Genomic DNA, 23,210 nt, shown 5'->3' on the forward strand with positions numbered 1-23,210 from the left:
TACAAGCACAGAGATGGGACAGGACATATCACATTGCATCTCATTCAAAATATTGCTTATGATGATAAAAAAATATATTTAAATTAAAAAAATAAAATAAAAATCGGGCTCTGTACCAATGACAAATATACAGTAAAATGCTTGACAAAACGCTTGAGAGTCAGTTGAACCGACTGCTACAGTGCGGCCATAGAATGAACCAACGGATCAAAAGACAATGGACTGATCATCTGATCGTCTTCAGTCCTCTAAGCTAATAATGTCAATTGGCCAGAACCTAATTTCATATTGGCGGTAGTAAAATATTTTGAAAAAAACTTACACTTTTGTTTCATAGTCTTTCCAGGACTTATCAAATGGCTTTTTCAGGTCCTGTGAAGAAAAAAGCAGAAAGAAACCAAAGTTAGAGCTTCCAATTCAGAAACAAAATGATTCAGTTTTTGTTGGCACTAACATCACTCGTTAAAAGAGGATAGAAAAACATAACATGGTCATAGCGCACATTGTGATATTAAGCATACCACCGCACACAGACAGCGTCACTATATCTAGAAGGCACTGACGCTGCGGTACACGTCATTACTCCAGTCAGTTAATGTTTACGTGATGTTACAAGCTCAGGGAAAACCCCATCCTTGTCAATCTCCCTGCACTAGCCAAAAGGTCAACAAAGCACGCTGCCAATACATGACGCAGTCTTGTCATCCTTTCCCTCGTCGTTGCCGTAGGACGACAATAGCGTACAAAGTGCTACCGTTGAAAATAAAAAGAGCAGTGTTCAGACTCGTAACGTGGTTTAAGTGGCCACACAGCTGAACAGATTTCCCATGGTAATAGAGTAGCGTTCAACAGCTGTTTGATCAAATGTTAAATTATGCAACGCTTTTCAGGCACCGCGCCAATGAATAAACAGTGATTAGGGACAAACAAAAACAGACATTAACTGGCGAAATTGCCTGTGTCATTTTTCCTCCAAACACCGCAGCGGCAGGCCATTGAAAAAAAAAGACCACGGTAAAACATGAGATCAATGGATTATCTGATTGCACTGAGAATCTGCTTGTTTCTTTTCATGTTGATTTGCTGATTGCATCCCAATCAACACTTGTGGAGAGCACTGATTGCTACTGTAAGTGTTGTTTTTTCCAAGACTAAAAAAAAAAAAGACTGCAATGGCAGCCCGCAGGGATTTTTATAGAGTCATTAACCAGAATGAAAAATGAGTTGGTATAAAATGTGATGCATCCTCAAAAGCAAATCTTTCTAAAGCTTTGTTACAATTCACGTATTATGGCATTATTACAATAAATATGTTGCCATTTTGCGGTCATTATATTAAATTGATTGCCTGACAGCCCATTCTCTTAGAGATGTTCCCTCTGATGACCCCTGGGCCCGTATACACAAAGCAACTCAGAGTAGGAGAGCTGATCTTCTCAGGTCCCAACCTTTCAATATAAAAATCATATTCATTCATATCTAAAAAAGGCAAAACTGATCCTAGATCAGCACTCTTACTCTGGGACGCTTTATGGATACCAGCCCAGACCTCTTCAAAACAAGTGTGGCAGTCATGGATCCATGGTCATTGGATCATGGTCTGACGAAAGAGAAAAAAAGAGATAGACAAAGAGTATGAGAAAGGTAAATAGAGGAAGCAAGATTTTAAAAAATGACAAGGAGAACACTGGCTAAAAATACAAGCCGCAGAAGCGAGACGAGTTACGCAGCGCGGCACATAGTCCAAGTGCAGCATTCCTCTCTCAGCTAGCTACTGTGAGAGTGGGGAACAACAGTAGGGAGTGAAGTGAGGAGCTAGCTCCTGTGAGAGTGGGGAACAACAGTAGGGAGTGAAGTGAGGAGCTAGCTCCTGTGAGAGTGGGGAACAACAGTAGGGAGTGAAGTGAGGAGCTAGCTCCTGTGAGAGTGGGGAACAACAGTAGGGAGTGAAGTGAGGCGCTAGTGTCAGATGGTGAGTGTAGCTGGTGCATGAATACAGGATTTAAATACAGGAACAAATCATCGTGAAAATGGAAAACAGGTGTGTGAAAACAAAGACAAAACCAAAGGAAAAAGAAAAAGTGGATCGGCGACGCCGACCGAACAAGGAGAGGCACCGACTTCGGCGGAAGTCGTGACAGCTAGCTTCCACACAACATGGAACATGGCAGGGCAACTTAGCTGTGTGGAATGCTGGAAGAGCACAGCCAAACAGGGTTAACCTCCCATCCACTCAACCAAATCAAGGGCAAATCAACATGCACCCTCTCTTTAATGAGTTTCACCAGAATAGATATTTGGGAGACAGAGGCTTTAAAACAAAACGTAACACTCCTGTAAAGTTCTTATCCTGCAGTAGCCCCTTTCTTTGTTGAGTTTCTTAGTTCAATTCTTACCTCCGTTACCACTGTCCTTGTCAAATTGAAGACAGCGGACTGACCTTGAATGCTTCAATGTGAAGTGTACTTTCCTGTGCTCCTGAATGGGATGGGTCCACTGTTGGAGGTGATACTGGACAGGGATCTTCCACTACTGTGAGTTGGAACAGGACCTATTCAGACTGCTACGCGGACAGAGCCTTTTCACCAAGACCTCAAATAGAAAACATGCAATTTACAGCTTTCAACCTCTGTTCCGATGTCGTCTTGAACCTGGTCTTGTTGCTGTCAAGGGCACCTGTTACAATTCCATGAAATATGATCAGCCTCCACTCCCTAATCTTTTCTTGGTGAGAAATAATGGTGAGATCACTCCTTTGGCAGAGCTTCTTGGAGCTAAAAGCCTCCCAACAGTTGTGTGTCTGGGTTTCATGACTCTTGGGGGGGGGGCGGTGATGAGTCATGGTGTGTGTAAAAAAAAACAAAAAAAACTTTAAACAATAGATACAAAGGATCAGAAGGTTTAGAGCTGGAAGGGATGACATCATCCCAGTGTCAGGTCTAATATGTAAATCCCCTTGGCTCTGGTGTTTTGTGGTCTCAGCACTTTCCGCCAGTCTGCTTATGTTCAGTGTTTGGAGTGGGAGTGTGGTTAAGGAGATGGACCCTGGACAGAGCTTAAGGGCCCATGCAGCAACAATAACCCATATGCACCAAGTATGAGGGCCTGAGCCAGCACTGAACCGCAGACAGACAGGGAGTGAGGATGCTGTATCTTGGTTGGTTGTTCCGGTTTGGAACCGTCATAGGCTGCCACCTTTCCAACAAGTCAGTTTGTCACATTTCCCCAGTCAACTGGAAGTGATGTTATTGTGAAGTGGACATGTCTCGGAGCAGCAACAACTCAGCCGCGAAGTGGTAGCCAACACAAGCTCACAGACATGTGCTGAAGCGTGTAGCGCATTGAAATCACCAGTCTTCGGTTGCAACACTCACTAGAGTCCCAAATTGCTTCCGGAAGCAACGTTGGCACAAAAACTGTTAGTTGGGAGCTTCATGAAATGGGTTTCCATGTCCGAGAAGCCGCCATGTGCAATGCCAAGCGTTGGTTGGAGTGGTGTAAAGCTCACCGCCATTGGACTGGAGCAGTGGAAACACGTTGGAAGCTGTTCTTTTTTTATTAAACTAGGCAAGTGAGTGAAGAACAAATTCTTATTTTACAAATGATGGTCTACCCCAGCCAAACCCTCCCCTAACCCAGATGACACTGGGCCAATTGTGTGCCGCCCTATGGGACTCCCGATCACGGCCGGTTGTGATACAGCCCGAGATCGAACCAGGGTCTGTAGTGACACCTCTAGCACTGAGATGCAGTGCCTTAGACCACTGCGGCACTTATAGCAGCAAAGGGGGGACCAACTCCAGATTAATGCCCATGATTTTGGAATGAGATGTTCTATGACTTTTAGCCATGTAGTGTAGTATATTGAAAGTGTGTGCCTCCACACAGGTGTGGTTCCCGAGTTAATCACTTAACATCCCATCATACTTAGGGTATGTATAAGTGGCCAGTTGTCCATTATTTTAGCTACCGTAGCTGGAAGATCTCAGTGACTTTGAAAGAGTGGTCTCAAAGGAGCATAGGGGGTTTAAAGTGTGTGTGTGTGTGACCATATTTCAACCCAATTGAACACTTACGGAATTTCTCATGAAAGAATAGTGCCGCATTCCTCCGATAGAGTTCCAGACACTTGTAGAATATACGCCAAGGCGCATTGAAGTTCTGGCCCCTATTAAGATACTTTATGTTGGGTTTCCTTTATTTTGGCAGTTACCTGTACTTCACATACAGTGTACCTAGCTCTTTTCAACTGAAGTAACTTATAAATCTTAATCGTGGCTTACTTTAAGCTCTCCGGGGCTGTCTCTGCCTCAGTAGAAGCAGACGGGACCCAGGCTAATGTCACCAGACAGACCAGTAACGTTCCTACTTGTACATCCTTTATCAGACACTGTCCATGCGGAAGTACCAACAAAAATGGCAGGAAGTGAGAGGAAACCAAAAAACTACAGGGTCACTTTGTGCCATAACCTTACAGCCCCAGAGAACAGCATGTTAAACATCTAGATCTTTCCCCCAGTTTAGGTTAAACAGCAGGATGGAGAGATGAGTGGAGCGTAAAATGGCCTGTAATGGACCTGAAAGGAGCCGCAAAGTATGTAGGTAAGCGACTACTTTTCATGGGTCCACTACTCTCAATAGGCCTGGAGTTGAACCACTTCAGCAGACTCCTCCAATGCATCACTAGCTGAAAATGTACTCTGCGGAGGGATTGTTTCAGTGAGGACAGAATATATCCCAACTACCGTGGAGCACAGACGCTCTCTTTGAGCATAAAACGGTTGCTTACATGACACTTTCACAGCCCAAGCCCTCAGGAGTCTATTGCTCTCCATCCCCCACAGCAGGAGAAATCAGTGCGGTCTCAGGTAATCCCTACCATTATATCACAGCTCTATCATAATAGGGCTACAGATGTTCATATTCCAACATAAGTCAAAATCTTGAACCTATAAAGTTGAATCCCACTGTGGCAAGCAAAAGCTAAACCACTGCTATTAGTTTAAAAGTGAAAGCCATAAATATGGATATCCCCTCGGTTTACAAATCACTTAGGGGCTTGGGCTGTGGCACTTAAACGTGCAGAGTTGGATTTTTTTTAAAGGACCTTCTTGATATCAGAAACCTTGTTCATAAACCTGAATTACACAATTAGCACTGAGACAGTTTGCCCTAGTAGGAAGCCCACTGCGGGTAGCTCTCCCTGTTCTATTGGCTCAAATGTAAACATCAGTGACCTGTCGACCTCTTGCTTGGGAGACCTTACAAGCAACCCCGAAATGGGCAACAAACAGCCTGCATTAACATATTTAGCCTCATGAAGTGGATCACTTGCTAACGTCGACAACATTCATATACTGGTCATCTCTCAAACTCCCTTAGGTACGGTGCCTTCAGAAAGTATTCACAACAATCATCTTTTCCTACGTTGTGTTACAGCCTGAATTTAAAATGGCTTATAAACAAACAATACCCCATAGTGTCAAAGTGGAGTTGTTGCAAGACAAATTACTTAAAAAAGAAATTGAAATTTCTCAAGTCAACAAGAATTCAACCCCTTTGTTATGGCAAACCTAAATAGGTTGAGGGGTAAAAAAAAAAAATGAAAATAAGAAGCAAAGGGACCCTATTGGTAGATTGATAAAAAATGGCGTTTAATGGCTCAACAACATTGTAGATTTTCCACAATACTAACCTAAATGACAGAGTGAAAATAATTAAATGTGTACAGAATAAAAAAATATTCCAAAACGAGCATCCTGTTTACAATAAGGCACTAAAGTAAAACTGAAAAGATTGTGGCAAAGCCTTATGTATGGGGCAAATCCAACAACACGAGTGCCACTTCATATTTTCAAGCATGCTGGTGGCTGCATCATGTTTATGGTATGCTTGTCATCGGCAAGGAATAGGGAGTTTTTTTAGGATAAAAATTTATGGAATAGAGCTAATCAGACAAAAATCCTAGAGGAAAACTCAGTTTGTCTGATTTCCAACAGACACTGGCAGACAAAATTCCCCGTTCAGCAGGACAATAAACTAAAACACAAGGCATACCAAGATAACATGCAACGTTCCTGAGAGGCCTAGTTACAGTTATGACTTATAATCGTCTTGAAAATCTATGGCAAGACTTAAAAATGAGGGGAGGGCTGCCGTTTTACGGGCTCCTAACCAATTGTTCTATGTGTGTTTTTTCACGCACAAAATGTTGTGTTTAAAAAATAAATAAAAAACATATTTTGTACATAGGATGTTGATGCTACACAGTCTCTTATGACCGAAAATAGCTTTTGGATATCAGAACAGCGATAACTCACCTCGAACTGGACAAACATTTTTTCATTGACAAGTCAGACACAAAGGATATAATGTTGTTTCCAGACAAGGCCCAAATCCCCGTCAATCGCATGAAGACAATAAGGAAATACAGGGGGCCTTGTGAGGATTTGTCGGCTACCATTCATTCTAAACTCAGCAAAAAAAGAAACGTCCTCTCACTGTCAACTGCATTTATTTTCAGCAAACTTAACATGTGTAAATGTTTTTATGAACATAAGATTCAACAACAGACAATATCTGAACAAGTTCCACAGACATGTGACTAACAGAAATGGAATAATGTGTCCCTGTAAAAAGAAAAGGGGGGGGTCTAAATCAAAAGTCAGTATCTGCTGTGGCCACCAGCTGCATTAAGCACCGCAGTGCATCTCCTCCTCATGGACTGCACCAGATATGCCAGTTCGTGCTGTGAGATGTTTCCCCACTCTTCCACCAAGGCACCTGCAAGTTCCCGGATATTTCTGGAGGGAATGGCCCTCACCCTCCGATCCAACAGGTCCCAGACGTGCTCAATAGGATTGAGATTTTGGCTCGTCGCTGGCCATGGCAGAACACTGACATTCCTGCCTTGCAGGATATCATGCACAGAACGAGCATTATGGCTGGTGGCATTGACGGACCATCCACCTCCAAATCGATCCCGCTCCAGAGTACAGGCCTCGGTATAACACTCATTCCTTCTACAATAAACGCAAATCCGACCATCACCCCTGGTGAGACAAAAATCTTGACTCATCAGTGAAGAGCACTTTTTGCCAGTCCTGTCTGTGTCTGTGGATTTGTGCCCATAGGCGACGTTGTTGCCGGTGATGTCTGGTGAGGACCTGCCTTACAAAAAGGCCTACAAGCCCTCAGTCCAGCCTCTCTCAGCCTATTGCGGACAGTCTGAGCACTGATTGAGGGATAGAGAGTTCCTGGTGTAACTCAGGAAGTTGTTGTTGCCATCCTGTACCTGTCCCGCAGGTATGACGTACCGATCCTGTGCAGGTGTTGTTACACGTGGTCTACCACTGCGAGGACTATCAGCTGTCCGTCCGGTCTCCCTGTAGCACTGTCTTAGGCGTCTCATAGTACAGACAGTGCAATTTATTGCCCTGGCCACAACTGCAGTCCTCATGCCTCCCTGCAGCATGCCTAAAGCACGTTCACGCAGATGAGCAGGAACCCTGGGCATCTTTCTTTTGGTGTTTTTCAGAGTCAGTAGAGAGGCCTCTTTAGGACCCTAAGTTTTCATAATGTGATCTTAATTGCCTACTGTCTGTAAGCTGTTAGTGTCTTAACGACCGTTACACAGGTGCATGTTCATTCATTGTTTATGGTTCATTGAACAAACATGGGAAACTGGGAAACAGTGTTTAAACCCTTTACAATGAAGATCTGAAATAATTTGGATTTTTACTAATTATCTCTGAAAGACAGGGTCCTGAAAAAGGGCCGTTTCTTATTTTGCTGAGTTTATTAGCCAACGTGTAATCAACTGAAGAATAAACTGGATGAGCTCCGTTGACGACTATCCTCCAACGGGACATTAAAAACTGTAATATCTTATCGAGTCGTGGCTGAACAATGACACGGTTGGCTGGGTTTTCTGTGCATCGGCAGAACAGAATAGAATAGCTACAGTGGGGCAAAAAAGTATTTAGTCAGCCACCAATTGTGCAAGTTTTCCCACTTAAAAAGATGAGGCCTGTACAGGCCAAAATACCAGCAAGTGTGTGAAAACCTTGTGAAGACTTACAGAAAACATTTGACCTCGGTCATTGCCAACAAAGGGTATATAAAGTATTGAGAAACTTTTGTTATTGACCAAATACTTATTTTCCACCATAATTTGCAAATAAATTCATTAAAAATCCTACAATGTGATTTTCTGGATTTTTTTTCTCATTGCGTCTGTCATAGTTGAAGTGTACCTATGATGAAAATTACAGGCCTCTCATCTTTTTAAGTGGGAGAACTTGCACAATTGGTGGCTGACTAAATACTTTTTTGCCCCACTGTATATCCGGTAAGACGAGGGGCCTGCTATAGACCACAGAGTGCTAACAGACAGTATCTGGATAATATGTGTGAAATGCTTGATTGTTGATATCAACAGAGGTATATTTTCTGTGTGACCTAAACATTTTCATCTTTCGTCCACTCAAGATGAAGTTTCAAACTGTAACCAGTGCTTGCAACCTGGTTCGGGTTATCAGTCAACCTACCAGGGTATTTACAAACAGCACAGGAATGAAATCATCCACATGTATCGATTATATCTTTACTAACGCTATAGAAATCTTATCTTAAGCCGTATCCACACCCATTGGATGTAGCAATCATAATATAGTAGCCATATGTAGGAAAACCAAAGTTCCAAAGGCTGGGTCTACGGGAGCCCCTTGCGTACTTTCACGAATACTGTACACAAACAATTGTCAAGCCTGACGCAGCCCACAAGATGACACCGCTGTTGTGGGTTTCCTCCACCCAGAACAAGCCTCAAGGTTTTGAAAGAGAAAAGGCTCAATTTGTCCAGCGGTGTGCAGATAACTTTCTTGAAATAAACGTTAAGAAAGCAAAAAGAGATGTAACTTGATTTGAGAAGGAACAAAAACGCCACTACCCCTTATGAAGATTAATGGGGAACCAGTTGATAGAGTAACCACATATGGGAATCAAAATATCCTTTGGTCTAAAACGCCTGTTTGGAAACATGCGAGTGCAAGACCAAGTTAAGCTACAGCGCTTGATTAAGACAGCAGGAAGGATAATTGGTATATATCACGAATCAGCCACCAACCTGTACACAAAAAGCATCCTCCTAAAAATTGAAAGCATTTTACAGGACAGTTCTCATCACCTTCACTCAAACTTCAGTCACAGCAGCAGCCGGACAAGAGGAAAGAGACTTTGTCAAAAGAAAATGAAAACAGAAAGATATGGGGACTCTTATTCCAAAAGCCACTCACTTTAAATGCGTAGCTATAGCACTTTGAATGAATTAGTGTCGTTTCTGTGTACCGTCTGTTTAAGCACATGACCAAATTAATTCCCCCCCTGGTGGGTTAATAAAGTTGCCACTTTGAATCAGAATCCTATGTCGAAAAGATGTAAAAATGATTTACTGGTCTGTTGTGTGTAATGAGGAGCAACCTAGATACATAGGGCGGCACACAATTGGCCCAGCATCATCCGGGTTTGGCCGGGGTAGGCCGCCATTGTAAATAATCATTTGTCTTTAACTGACTTGCCTAGTTAAATAAAAGGTTAAATTAAAAAAATGGCATTGTTTCTTCCAGTTATTGATAAGCAGGCACCCATTAAGAAACTGACTGTTCAGTGTCTGAATAGGTGCAACACCTTCCTCCTGTTCTCCACAGGTGCCTTCCCTGAGGGAGGAGAGGAATAATGATGGAGAAAGCAAGCGAGGAGGGAACAGGTCCTCTGGCAGTGTAAGTGAGAGATGGTGAACATTACGTACTGCAAGCTGGGGATGGAAAGTCTTTAATTGTCTCTCTTAACAGTCTCGCACGCATTCTCCCTTTCTCTCCCCCCCAGTGGTTAATGGAGAGACAGGCTGTGTGAATCAGAGCAGAAAGCACCATGACTTGCACCCCATTAGCCCCATGTCAGGAGTGTAATGAGAGTCACCAGTGGGGTAATGAGCAAATCTGCACCACTGCTTCTCCCGCTCTGTCAGTACTCACAGTTCAATGGCCTACCTGCTTCCCTCTGTCAGTACTCACAGTTCAATGGCCTACCTGCTTCCCTCTGTCAGTACTCACAGTTCAATGGCCTACTTGCTTCCTTCTGTCAGTACTCAGTTCAATGGCCTACTTGCTTCCTTCTGTCAGTACTCAGTTCAATGGCCTACTTGCTTCCTTCTGTCAGTACTCAGTTCAATGGCCTACTTGCTTCCTTCTGTCAGTACTCACAGTTCAATGGCCTACTTGCTTCCCTCTGTCAGTACTCACAGTTCAATGGCCTACTTGCTTCCCTCTGTCAGTACTCACAGTTCAATAGCCTACTTGCTTCCCTCTGTCAGTCCAGATAGGCCCTGTAGTAGGGCTGTCCCCAACTGAAAAACATCTTGGTTGACCGAAAGTCTGTTCTTTCGACCAATCGGTCGCCATTTTTCAACGTGTATTTTTCCATATATAGACACACCCTATGGTTTGAATAAAATCAACTATATGCATTGAGCTTGTCTGATGCGTTAAGCTTACAGTTTGATGAAATAAGACAAATGCCTTAAGAGGGCGCCAGAGGTCTAGCTAACCAGAAAAAAAAAACCTGAACCAACTACTCTCCTCTTGCTCCTGCTGGCTTTCGCAGATTCTGCCATTACACTCCTGAAGTTGCCGGTAATAGGCTACACGAGGAGTCGCAACCTTTGTTGTGGAATGCTAACTTACCAATTCTACCGAACTGTGTGAGTTATTGTTTTCATATGCACATTTGTGAAACTGTTTCATTTCATTTATACATGTCTTCATATCTCAAAATCATTGTCAAGCGTTTCATCAAAACTCTATCCAAATCTAAATGAAAATGACAAAGCTAAAAAGTAACTTCTATTGCCATTGCTATGTAAACACAGCCTGCATAAAACCAACCAATAAAAACATTGCAGCCTGCAGGTAGATCATTTCCTGATAAAAATAAATATTCTATCAATCACATTGGCTACACATGGCCTGTCTGCAACAAACCTGAAACATTGTATCAACTATTAACTTGGGACAGACCTGAAGCTTGCACTAAGAAACTTTCAGCACTGTATAAAACATTATGGTCCCTCAGAGTTTCCTGTGCGAGTGAGCGGACGTGGATAAGAGGCCGTTCTTGACTTGGGCAAGTATCGGCACCTCAGATTTACTATTGATTGAGCTTCTGTTCCTCTTATAGAATATGAGTTCAAAAGTATTGTGGAGCTCCTGCACCTAAATATAAACAATACTTGCACATAAAATGAGTCCCGGAATCTATTCCAGTAAAAGTCGAGCACTGATAAGAAGTAATCAGGTTTCCACTGGATCAGAGCATGACATTTTTCCCATTCACACCGAGTGGTTATTGGAAGGGAGAAAGCTGGAAAGATTTTTCAAAATACAATGAGGAACTTTTGCCAGCTCGGGGATTTGATCTTGCAACCTTTCAGGTTACAAGTCCCAACGCTCTAACCACTAGGCTACCTGCCGCCCCAAATGAATACATTTGCGCGCAGGCCAGGTAGCCTATAGGCCTACTTCTATGCGTGCGCGCCATTACTCAACATTGACAGGAGCACTCTAATCAAAAGACAATGACTAAATTGACAAAACTCTTAGATGGAATGAAAAACAAACAAAACTTGTTTCTCACAAGTGTCACATAGGCTGTGCGCTCTGCTAACAATGTGTCCACTCTGACAATGACAACTGGAAGAATAATATTGAATGCATTAAAATAAATGACCTTAACCAAAAGTAACAAACATTGTAGGAATGTTTGGAATTATAGGAATTAACGGGTAAATGTAGTACAGCTGAGATATGTAAATGGGGAATTGATAGACACTAACAATCAAAACGCAAACAATTCACACAATGAAGTTCTGAAACAAGGAATGTGCACACATTGATGGGAAAGAGAGCATTCTAGAAGTGTATTGTGCATCTCGGGGCATGGTCAATCTGACATCTGCACTGGCCCTGCAGTGTTTCCGCTGATATGGCCTCAGCAGAAGTCAGGGCATTCATTACTTCCATGCGTGTCGCAGAAGCAGTGCTGTTGTCAAGGAAGTGAGTTTGTGTTCATACAGGATGTACTGCCTCCACCGTCAATCAATCATGTCAATGTGGAGCTATACAGAGCCCTCCGCATTGTGATGTGGAACGGAGCTCGCTTTGTCCTCTGCATGCCTTTGAAGGCTCTGCAATTGCGTCACACCCTCCAAATGGAGCCTCCGACCACATTTTCGGATCAAGCATGAATTGGCTTTGGATTAGTTCATTGAGATGGGCGCAAATTATTACATACATATGTCACTAATCGACTAAAACAATCTTGATCGATCAACAGCCTAATGACCAAACAATAGACCCGTCGACTAATTGGGGTCAGCCCTACTCTGTGCACAAGCCTACTCGTTTGGGCTGATGTAGCCTGTGGATGCCAACAGTTACAAAGGTGAGGGGTAGGGGGCATGGAAGAGAAGAAAAAAAAGAAAGCAAGAGTCCTTGGAGATTTTAAGAGGATAGAGTGAGCAGCCATGGGATAGCCAGTCTCTCAGAGAGAGCGAGAGAGAGAGAGAGAGAGAGAGAGAAAGAGAGAGAAAGAGAGAGAGATCAGAGCAGACAGTAATGAGTGCTGATTGGATTAGAGGCCTGGCAGACTGGGCTGTCTGGGGCCGGCCTCCCATTGATATAAACAAGATTCTGATTGCATTCCTGCAGTAGGCTGTCTGCACCATCACACACTGGCTGACTGGTTTCTCCTGGAGCTAGTAGAATATGTGGGCTGGTCCCAGACTTTAAATGTGTGACGGAGTGTAGTTACGGTGATGTCTAGTGCAAGAGCGGTGCGCCGTTTATAGTTTCCACCCCCAACACACACACAAATCATCCTCATCTCACACACCTCATCTGTTCTCCAGCAGCTACAAAACACGTACAGTACCTAGTAATTACAACAGTGTAGTAGGGTAATGGCAGAGCTTTTACACAAATCCTTATGGACGTCTCTACTTTAATCTCTGCCTGTAATAACCAACACAGTGTAACAGAAAGCCATGCAGGATAGTGTTCCTCACCCCTTTGACTCCTTTCAGGTCTCCTTTCAGCAGGCTGTCCAGAGGGAAGGTGATGATGTTGTTCATGTTCTGGAACTGAAATAGACAAAGTGGAGAGGGCCTATGTCAGAAGGGTTCAACGCGAGCATGGGTGAATAGTGACAACCACAGATAACGCGTGCTGTTTAAACGCACTCACCTTAGCTGGTTGTGTGTGTGTGTGTGTGTGTGCGCGCGTCTCTGTCTTTCGGTGTCTTTGTACAGACACTGTGTACTCTACAACGCTGTGTCTTAAAGTGATAATCTACTCCCTGAAATAAAAATCATGAAACTCCTGACAATTTGGTGAAATCCTAGGTTCTCTCAGTAGGTCAAATAACTGTTTTCACCATGATTGAACTTCTAGTGGTGTGTCTGTAAAACCAGGAAATGGTGTAGGACCGCATCAGAGCCACGTACACTGACTACACCAAACTTTAGGAACACCTTCCTAATATATAGAGTTGCTGCACCCCCTGACATAGATTTTCAAGTAGATTTAAGGTGCTCTCGAGTGGCGCAGCGGTCTAAGGCACCGCATCTCAGTGGAAGTAGGCGTCACTACAGTCCCTGGTTCGAATCTAGGCTGTATCACATCCGGCCGTGATTGTGAGTCTCCTAGGGCGGCGCACAAATTGCCCAGCATCGTCTGGGTTTGGCCGGGGTAGTTTGTCATTGAAAATAAGAACGTGTTCTTAACGGACTTGCCTAGTTAAATAAAAGGGTAAATGTATATACACATTTTATTTTTTAAGTCAAAACTAACTCCGCCACTCAGGAACATTCTATGTCCTTATGGTAAGCAACGTCAGTGTAGATTTGACTTGTGTTTTAGGTTATTGTCCTGCTGAAGGGTGAATTCATCTCCCAGTGTCCAGTGGAAAGCAGACTGAACCAGGTTTTTATTTAGGATTTTGCCTGTGCTTAGCTCCATTCCTTAACAATTACAAGTATACCCATAACATGATGCAGCCACCAGTATGCTACAAAATATGGAGTGGTACTTAGTAATGTGTTGTATTTGACCCAAACATAACACTTTGTATTCAGGATGTGCTGGATTACTTTAGTGCCTTGATGGAAACAGGCTGCATGTTTTGGAATATTTTTATTCTGTACAGGCTTCCTTCCTTTTCTCTGTCATTTAGTTCACTATTGTGGAGTAACTACAATGTTGTTGAACCATCCTCAGTTTTCTCCTATCACAGCCATTCAAACTCTGTAACTGTTTTAAAGTCACCATTGGCCTCATGGTGAAATCCCAGCGCGGATTCCTGAGTTAGGAACGACGCATGTATCCTTGTAGTGATTGGGCGTATTGATACACCATCGAAAATGTAATTGATAACATCACCATGCTGAAAGGGATATTCAATGTCTGCTTTAAAAATAAATCTTTACCCCATCTACCAATAGGTGCCCTTCTTCGCGAGGCATCGGAAAACCTCCCTGGTCTTTGTCGTTGAATCTTTGTATGAAATTCACTGATTGTGACTGAGGGACCTTACAGATAATTGTGTGTGTGGGGTCATTCAAAAATCATGTTAAAACACTATTATTGCACACAGAGTGAGTCCATACAACTTATTGTGAGACTTTTTAAGCACATGTTTACGTCTGAACTTATTTAGGCTTGCCATAACAAAATGGGTTGCATACTTACTAAACGCAAAACATTTCAGCATTTCATTGTTTATTGAATCTGTCAATTTCAAAAACATAATTCCACTTTGACATTATGGGATATTGTGTCTAGGCCAGTGACAAAATTGAATCCATTTTAAATTCAAGCTTTAAGACAGCAAAATGTGGAAAAGGTCAAGGGGCGTGAATACATCATAAATACAGAAGTATGTGGACCCCCTTCAAATTAGTGGATTCGGCTATGTCAGCCACACCCGTTGCTGACAGGTGTATAAAATTGAGCACACCGCCATGCAATCTCCATAGACAAACATTGTCAGTAGAATGGCCTTACTGAAGAACTCCGTTCTCCGAGTTTCAACGTGGCACAGTCATAGGATGTCAGTTTGTCAAGTGTCTGACCTGCTAGAGCTGTTCCGGTCAACTGTAAGTGCTGTTTTTGTGAAGTGGAAACGTCTAGGAGCAACAACGGCTCAGCCACGAAATGGTTGGCCACACAAGCTCACAAAAGGGTCCCCGAGTGCTGAAGCAAAAAAAACTCACCGAATTCCAAACTGCCTCTGGAAGCAACGTCAGCACAAAAACGGTTTGTCGGGAGCTTCATGAAATGGGTTTACATGGCCAAGCAGCCGCACACAAGCTTCGGTGTAAAGCTCACCGCAGTGGAAACGCATTCTCTGGAGTGATGAATCATGCTTCACCATCTGGCACTCTGACGGACAAATCTGTGTTTGGCGGATGCCAGGAGAACACTACCTGCCCCAAAGCATAGCCACAGTGTCTCCTGACCCCTCCTGTCTCAGCCTCCAGTATTTATGCTGCAGTAGTTTATGTGTCGGGGGGCTGGGGTCAGTTTGTTATATCTGGAGTACTTCTCCTGTCCTATTTGGTGTCCTGTGTGAATCTAAGTGTGCGTTCTCTAATTCTCTCCTTCTCTCTTTCTTTCTCTCTCTCGGAGGACCTGAGCCCTAGGACCATGCCCAGGACTACCTGACATGATGACTCTTGCTGTCCCCAGTCCACCTGGCCATGCTGCTGTTCCAGTTTCAGGACCTGAGCCCTAGGACCATGCCCAGGACTACCTGACATGATGACTCCTTGCTGTCCCCAGTCCACCTGGCCATGCTGCTGCTCCAGTTTCAACTTCCACCTGACTGTGCTGCTGCTCCAGTTTCAACTGTTCTGCATTATTATTATTCGACCATGCTGGTCATTTATGAACATTTGAACATCTTGGCCATGTTCTGTTATAATCTCCACCCGGCACAGCCAGAAGAGGACTGGCCACCCCACATAGCCTGGTTCCTCTCTAGGTTTCTTCCTAGGTTTTGGCCTTTCTAGGGAGTTTTTCCTAGCCACCGTGCTTCTACACCTGCATTGCTTGCTGTTTGGGGTTTTAGGCTGGGTTTCTGTACAGCACTTTGAGATATCAGCTGATGTACGAAGGGCTATATAAATAAATTTGATTTGGTACCAACTGTAAAGGTTGGTGGAGGAGGAATAATGGTCTGGGGCTGTTTTTCCACGGTTCGGACTAGGCCCCTTAGTACCAGTGAAGGGAAATCTTAACGCTACAGTATACAATAACATTCTAGATGATTCTGTGCTTCCAACTTTGTGGCAACAATTTGGGGAAGGCCCTTTCCTGTTTCAGCATGACAATTCCCCCGTGCACAAAGCGAGGTCCATACAGTAATGCTTTGTCGAGATTGGTGTGGAAGACTTGACTGGCCTGCACAGAGCCCTGACCTCAACCCCATCGAACAACTTTGGGATGAATTGGAACGCCGACTGCAAGCCAGGCCTAATCGCCCAACCTTGCCCGACCTCACTAATGGTTGTGGCTGAATGGAAGCAAGTCCCCGCAGCAATGTTCCAACATCCAGTGGAAAGTCTTCTCAGAAGAGTGGAGGCTGTTGTAGCAGCAAAAGGGGGGACCAACTCCATATTAATGGCCATGATTTTGGAATGAGATGTTCAATGAGCAGGTGTCCACATACTTTTGGTTAAGTAGTGTACTTTCTGAAGGCACTGGATCTGCTGTGGAATAAAAGACACGTGTGTGTGTGTGTGTGGAATTCCTACCCTAGGGACATGGAGAGATTTCCATCCTGCTCTAATTGTGTGCGTATACTCTGGGGTCAGAATGTTATCGGGAATCGGAGGCCTTTGGGGTAGATCAGTTTTCCATCACAACGTCCAAAGTGCTACTTGAACACCAAATACCTGCTGGATCCAATTTACAGAGACCCCACTTTGAATCCCAATATAGATTTAAACAACCCCCAAGCTTTATTAGAAACACCTGACAGAGTCATTCTAGAGGATTTTGCCTCACCACAAGAACAATGTCAATTTACACAGAGAGCGGATTCACTGTTGATTTAATATGTGTCGTTTCAAGAACTGACCAGGTGGGTTGCCAGGTATGGAACTAGGTTGCCATGTTGGAGTCAGAAGATGGAATGGCTAATCTCCTGGCTTTGATTCTCGGGAGCCTCAAAACACTCATTTCATTCTAAATTCCTCAAGCTGGTAGACTTTTCCTCATTCAGAACAAATAATTAGTTTGAAGGTGCATAATAGAACCAAAACGGGTTCATCTCAGTCTTTCCTCTCACCAGGTTTTTGAAGAGGGCGGTGAGCTCCTTGGTGAAGACCGAGAACTTGAGGAAGGCAGAACCCAGGTCGGGGTCGTCCCTGTAGACACAGTTCTCCCCAAACTTCTCCAGAGCCTGGGTGTACTGCTCCTCATTCTCCACATGGGCTGGAAGAAGAGGAGAGAAAGAAGGGATGAACACGGCAGCACCAAGCCAGTGTGCATATTAACAATCACTCTGCCAGCACCAAGCCAGTGTGCATATTAACAATCACTCTGCCCGCGCCAAGCCAGTGTGCATATTAACAATCACTCTGCCCGCACCAAGCCAGTGTGCATATTAACAAATCACTCTGCCCGCGCCAAGCCAGTGTGCATATTAACAATCACTCTGCCAGTGTGCATATTAACAATCACTCTGCCAGCGCCAAGCCAGTGTGCATATTAACAATCACTCTGCCCGCGCCAAGCCAGTGTGCATATTAACAATCACTCTGCCAGCGCCAAGCCAGTGTGCATATTAACAATCACTCTGCCAGCGCCAAGCCAGTGTGCATATTAACAATCACTCTGCCAGCGCCAAGCCAGTGTGCATATTAACAATCACTCTGCCAGCACCAAGCCAGTGTGCATATTATCAATCACTCTGCCAGCACCAAGCCAGTGTGTATATTAACAAATCACTCTGCCCGCACCAGCCAGTGTGCATATTAACAAATCACTCTGCCCGCACCAAGCCAGTGTGCATATTAACAAATCACTCTGCCCGCACCAAGCCAGTGTGCATATTAACAAATCACTCTGCCCGCACCAAGCCAGTGTGCATATTAACAATCACTCTGCCCGCACCAAGCCAGTGTGCATATTAACAATCACTCTGCCCGCACCAAGCCAGTGTGCATATTAACAATCACTCTGCCCGCACCAAGCCAGTGTGCATATTAACAAATCACTCTGCCAGCCAGTGTGCATATTAACAATCACTCTGCCCGCATAGTGTGCAATTAACAATCACTCTGCCCGCACCAAGCCAGTGTGCATATTAACAATCACTCTGCCCGCACCAAGCCAGTGTGCATATTAACAATCACTCTGCCCGCACCAAGCCAGTGTGCATATTAACAATCTCTCTGCCCGCACCAAGCCAGTGTGCATATTAACAATCACTCTGCCAGCCTGTCCTTCGGGTATGGACATCAGTGGTGGAAAAAGTACCCAATTGTAATACTTGAGTAAAAGTAACGATACCTTAATAGAAAATGACTCAAGTTACAGTGAAAGTCACCCAGTAAAATACTACTTGAGTAAAAGTCTAAAAGTATTTGGTTTAAAATATACTTAAGTATCAAATTCCTTATATGAAGCAAACTGTTATTTAAATGTAAAAAAATGTACGGAGAGCCAGGGGCACACTCCAACATCATTTATAAACAAAGCATGTCTGCTTCCACCAGATCAGAGGCAGCCAGGATGACCAGGGATATGTGAGTGAATTGGACCCTTTTCCAGTCCTGCTAAGCATCCAAAATACTTTTGGGTGACAGGGAAAATGTACATGATTTTCTTTAGGAATGTAGTGAAGTAAAAGTTAAAAATAGTCAAGTACAGATACCCCCAAAAAACCTACTTCAGTAGTACTTTAAAGTATCTGTACTGAAGTACTTTACACCACTGATGGACAGACACACGGACCACGTGCACACGCACACTTTTTCTGATCCTTACATGGCAATCAATGAATAATAAATAGGGGCCTTGGTTAAAGTGCACAGTGCAGTGTGTGTGGAATTCCATTCACTTCCATATCCCCCCTCCATCTCTCTGGCATTGTCTTTGGGAAACAAGGACACAATGGGACAGGGAGAGAGAGCGAGTTGGAGAAGACGGTGTCTGCATCCCAAATGGGGATGGGTCAAAAGTAGTGCACTATATAAGGAACAGGGTCCCATTTGGGACACAGCCTGTGTCGTCACACTGGAGTGACTCCAGAGGAGCGGCCATGTGGCGGGGATGAGAAAAACAAAGGGCCTTGAAAGAGGAAGAGCGAGAGACTGGCGTCACCCAGTTAAAAGGGAACTATGGTTACACTGTCTGGGTTCAATTGTGCAGACGGAGCATCAAACTCTCTCGTACAATGAGATGAAAGAAGAATTACTCATGAAAGTTACCATTCATTAGACTTTGGGAGTCGATAGACAAAACTGACAGTGTCACTGGTTACAGTTTGCACTTCCTGATTGGAACCCAGCTAGCACATAACGTTCTGAGAACCAAATGTAGCTTCTTTTTTTTAAAGAGCGTGTTTGTCCTATGGTTATTTTGCATACAACCTTCCCATGTTTCCTACAGGTTTTCTTAAGGTTCTATTTAAAAGTAATTTTCTCCAATTATTGAGAGAATATTAAGAAACAACATTCTTCTGTGTGAATTTCTGTACTTCTAAGAATGTTATTTAAAAACAAACATCCGTTCTCAGCGTCAACAAAACTCTATCCTCCATCTTGTTAAGTGTGTTCAGGTGTGTTGGCCGCACCACTAATTGGCCACACCTGATCTTAATGAATGCTTGTTAGAATTTACAAAAATGCACAGTTTTGTAAGAGTTAAAAAAACATTGAAATCTCAGAACATTAAAACCCAAAAATTAATTTTCAGGGAACCATAAAAGAAACATTCTCAGAACCTAAACTCTGCTTGCAATTAATTTTTTTTTCTCCCAGAACAGGTGAAGATCTCACTTCCAAGGCCTCCCGAGTGGCGCAGCGGTTTAAGGCATTGCATCACGACAGACCCGGGTTTGATACAGCTGACCGCGAACAGGAGACCCATGAGGCAGTTCACAATTGGCCCAGCGTCGTCCTGGTAAGGGGAGGGTTTGGCCGGCCCGGGATGTCCTTGTCCCATCGCGCTCTAGCGACTCCTTGTAGGGGGACGGCCGCATGCTCGCTGACATGGTCCCCAGTTGTACGGCGTTTCCTCCGACACATTGGTGCGGGTTGGCTTCCGGGTTAGGCGATCAGTGTGTCAAGAAGCAGTGAGGCTTGGCAGGGTCGTGTTTCGTGGCTCTCGGCCTTCGCCTCTCCAGAGTCCATATGGGAGTTGCAGTGATGGGACAAGACTAGCTACCAATTGGATATCATGAAATTGAGGAGAAAAAAGGTGGGAAAAAAATACATCAAGGCTTCGTTCCCAGAAGCAATAGGAAAACAAAAACATATGTTCCCACAACTTCAAAAGAACCTAATATGCTAGCTAAATGACTAAAATGTACATGTTACAGTTCGGTTGCTTCTAAAACTAAGGCTAAAGCTAATACATATGGCTGTGCTATTTATAAACATTTTAAAAAGTCAAACCTAAGAGAGAGAGATGCCACCCGTGCGCGTGTGTGTGTGGGGGGAATAGGAAGTTGGCAATTCAACTAATCAAACCCAGCAGCACCACTTCAAGCAACAAAAGGGAAGTCCATAAAGCAGGCCTGACAGATGTCACCTAGCCTCAGACCCACACTTCATTAAGTGCTGCTCACAGCTAATAAACCAGAGGTGGAGAGGAACACTGGGATTTGAGGCACTGGTTGGGTGCTGGGAGAGTTGCCATGACAACCCTGAGACCTTCCCTCGAGAACTATGGTGAATCACTAAAACAATACCCAAATACACTACGGAAAAAGGAACAACATGTCAGAAATCAGCTCAATGTAATTGAAGAATCCGTAGACTAACCACTTCTGGGAAAATTGGAAAACAAAGAATTATCTATCCAAAATGGAGATGTTTGGGTAAACCACTTCTCCAATCTTTTTGGCTCTATAACAAAAGAACAAACAGCAAAAACATATACATGATCAAATACAAAATCTTTGAATCAACTATTGAAGACTACCAGAACCCACTGGATTCTCCAATTACCTTGAATGAAATACAGGACAAAATAAAATAAAATAAAAAAACTCCCACCCAAAAAGGCCTGTGGTGTTGAGGGTATCCTCAATGAAATGATCAAATATACAGACAACAAATTCCAATTGGCTATACTAAAACTCTATCATCATCCTTAGCTCTAGCATCTTCACCAATATTTGGAACCAAGGACTGATCACCCCAATCCACAAAAGTGGAGATAAATTTGACCCCAATAACTACCGTGGGATATGCGTCAACAGCAACCTTGGGTAAATCCTCTGCATTATCATTAACAGCAGACTTGTACATTTCCTGAGTGAAAAAAATGTACTGAGCAAATGTCAATTTGGCTTTTTACCAAATTATCGTGCGACAGACCCCGTATTCACCCTGCGCACCCTAATTGACAAACAAACAAACCAAAACAAAGGCAGTCTTCTCATGCTTTGCTGATTTCAAAAAAAGCCTTCGACTAAATTTGGCATGAGGGTCTGCTATACAAATTGATGGAAAGGGGTGTTGGGGGTAAAACATACTACATTATAAAATCCATGTACACAAACAACAAGTGTGAGGTTAAAATAGGCAAAGAAACACACACATTTCTTCCCACAGGGCCGTGGGGGTGAGACAGGGATGCAGCTTAAGCCCCACCTTCTTCAACAGATATATCAACGAACTGGCGAGGGCACTAGAAAAAAGTCTGCAGCACCCGGCCTCACCCTACTAGAATCTGAAGTCAAATGTCTACTGTTGCTGATGATTTGGTGCTTCTGTCACCAACCAAGGAGGGCCTACAGCAGCAACTAGATCTGCTGAAACAGATTCTGCAAGACCTATGATGGTGTTCCAAAAAAGGTCCAGTCACCACAACCACCAATTCCATCTAGACACCTTTGCCCGAAAGCACACAAAAACAAGTACATACCTTGGCCTAAACCTAAGCGCCACATGTAACTTCCACATAGCTGTGAACGATCTGAGAGACAAGGCAAGAAGGGCATTCTATACCATCGAAAGGAACATAAAATTCAACATACCAATTAGGATCTGTCAAAAAAAAAATACTTGAATCAGTCATAGAGCCCATTGCCCTTTATGGTTGTGAGGTCTGGGGTCCGCTCACCAACCAAGATTCACAAAAATGTGACAAACATCAAACTGAGACTCTGCATGCAGAATTCAGCAAAAATATCCCCAGTAGAACACCAAATAATGCATGCAGAGCAGAATTAGGCCGATACCCGCTAATTATCAAAATCCAGAAAAGAGACGTTAAATTCTATAACCACCTCAAAGGAAGCGATTCCCAAACCTTCCATAACAAAGCCATCACCTACAGAGAGATGAACCTGGAGAAGAGTCCCCTAAGCAAGCTGGTCCTGGGGCTCTGTTCACAAACACACCCCACAGAGCCCCAGGACAGCAACACAAATAGACCCAACCAAATCATGAGAAAACAAATAGATAATTACTTGACACATTGGAAAGAATTACCAAAAAAAAGAGCAAACTAGAATGCTATTTGGCCCTGAACAGAGAGAACAGTGGCAGAATACCTGACCACTGTGACTGACGCAAACTTAAAGAAAGCTGTGACCATGTACAGACTCAGTGAGCATAGCCTTGCTAATGAGAAAGGCCGCCGTGGTGATGAGGTCTGAGGAGGTGGAAAAATTAGGTGGAAACCTCCTGCCCAATGTATGAACATATTAGAGACACATATGTCCCTCAGATTACACAGATCTAAAGAATTTGAAAACAAACCCGATATTGATCAACTTCCATATCTACGGAGGGAAATTGTCACAACTTCAGCCGAAGTCTTTTCCTCTCCTTGTTCGGGCGGCGTTCGGCGGTCGACATCACCCATGTTCTAGCCATCGCCGATCCACCTTTCATTTTCCATTTGTTTTGTCTTGTT

At 43.7% G+C, this 23,210-nt stretch overlaps 1 protein-coding gene across 9 annotated transcripts in view; it reads right to left on the bottom strand.

Annotated features, from left to right (window-relative positions):
- Positions 1-23,210, bottom strand: part of asap2a (ArfGAP with SH3 domain, ankyrin repeat and PH domain 2a) — an 88,878-nt gene that overhangs the window by 27,733 nt on the left and 37,935 nt on the right. For all 9 annotated transcript variants that reach the window (XR_006083894.1, XM_042325527.1, XM_042325531.1 and 6 more), the window contains exons 3-5: positions 17,404-17,549; positions 13,121-13,195; positions 323-372 (exon numbers count right to left, since the gene is read on the bottom strand). Coding sequence is in view for 8 of the 9 variants with exons in the window: in XM_042325527.1 (XP_042181461.1) it covers positions 323-372; positions 13,121-13,195; positions 17,404-17,549 (271 nt within the window). In the remaining variant the exon portion in view is untranslated. The remainder of the gene's footprint in view (positions 1-322; positions 373-13,120; positions 13,196-17,403; positions 17,550-23,210) is intronic.

This window comes from Oncorhynchus tshawytscha, linkage group LG08 (assembly GCF_018296145.1).
Source record: "Oncorhynchus tshawytscha isolate Ot180627B linkage group LG08, Otsh_v2.0, whole genome shotgun sequence".
In the NCBI taxonomy this organism is placed as follows: Eukaryota; Metazoa; Chordata; class Actinopteri; order Salmoniformes; family Salmonidae; genus Oncorhynchus; species Oncorhynchus tshawytscha.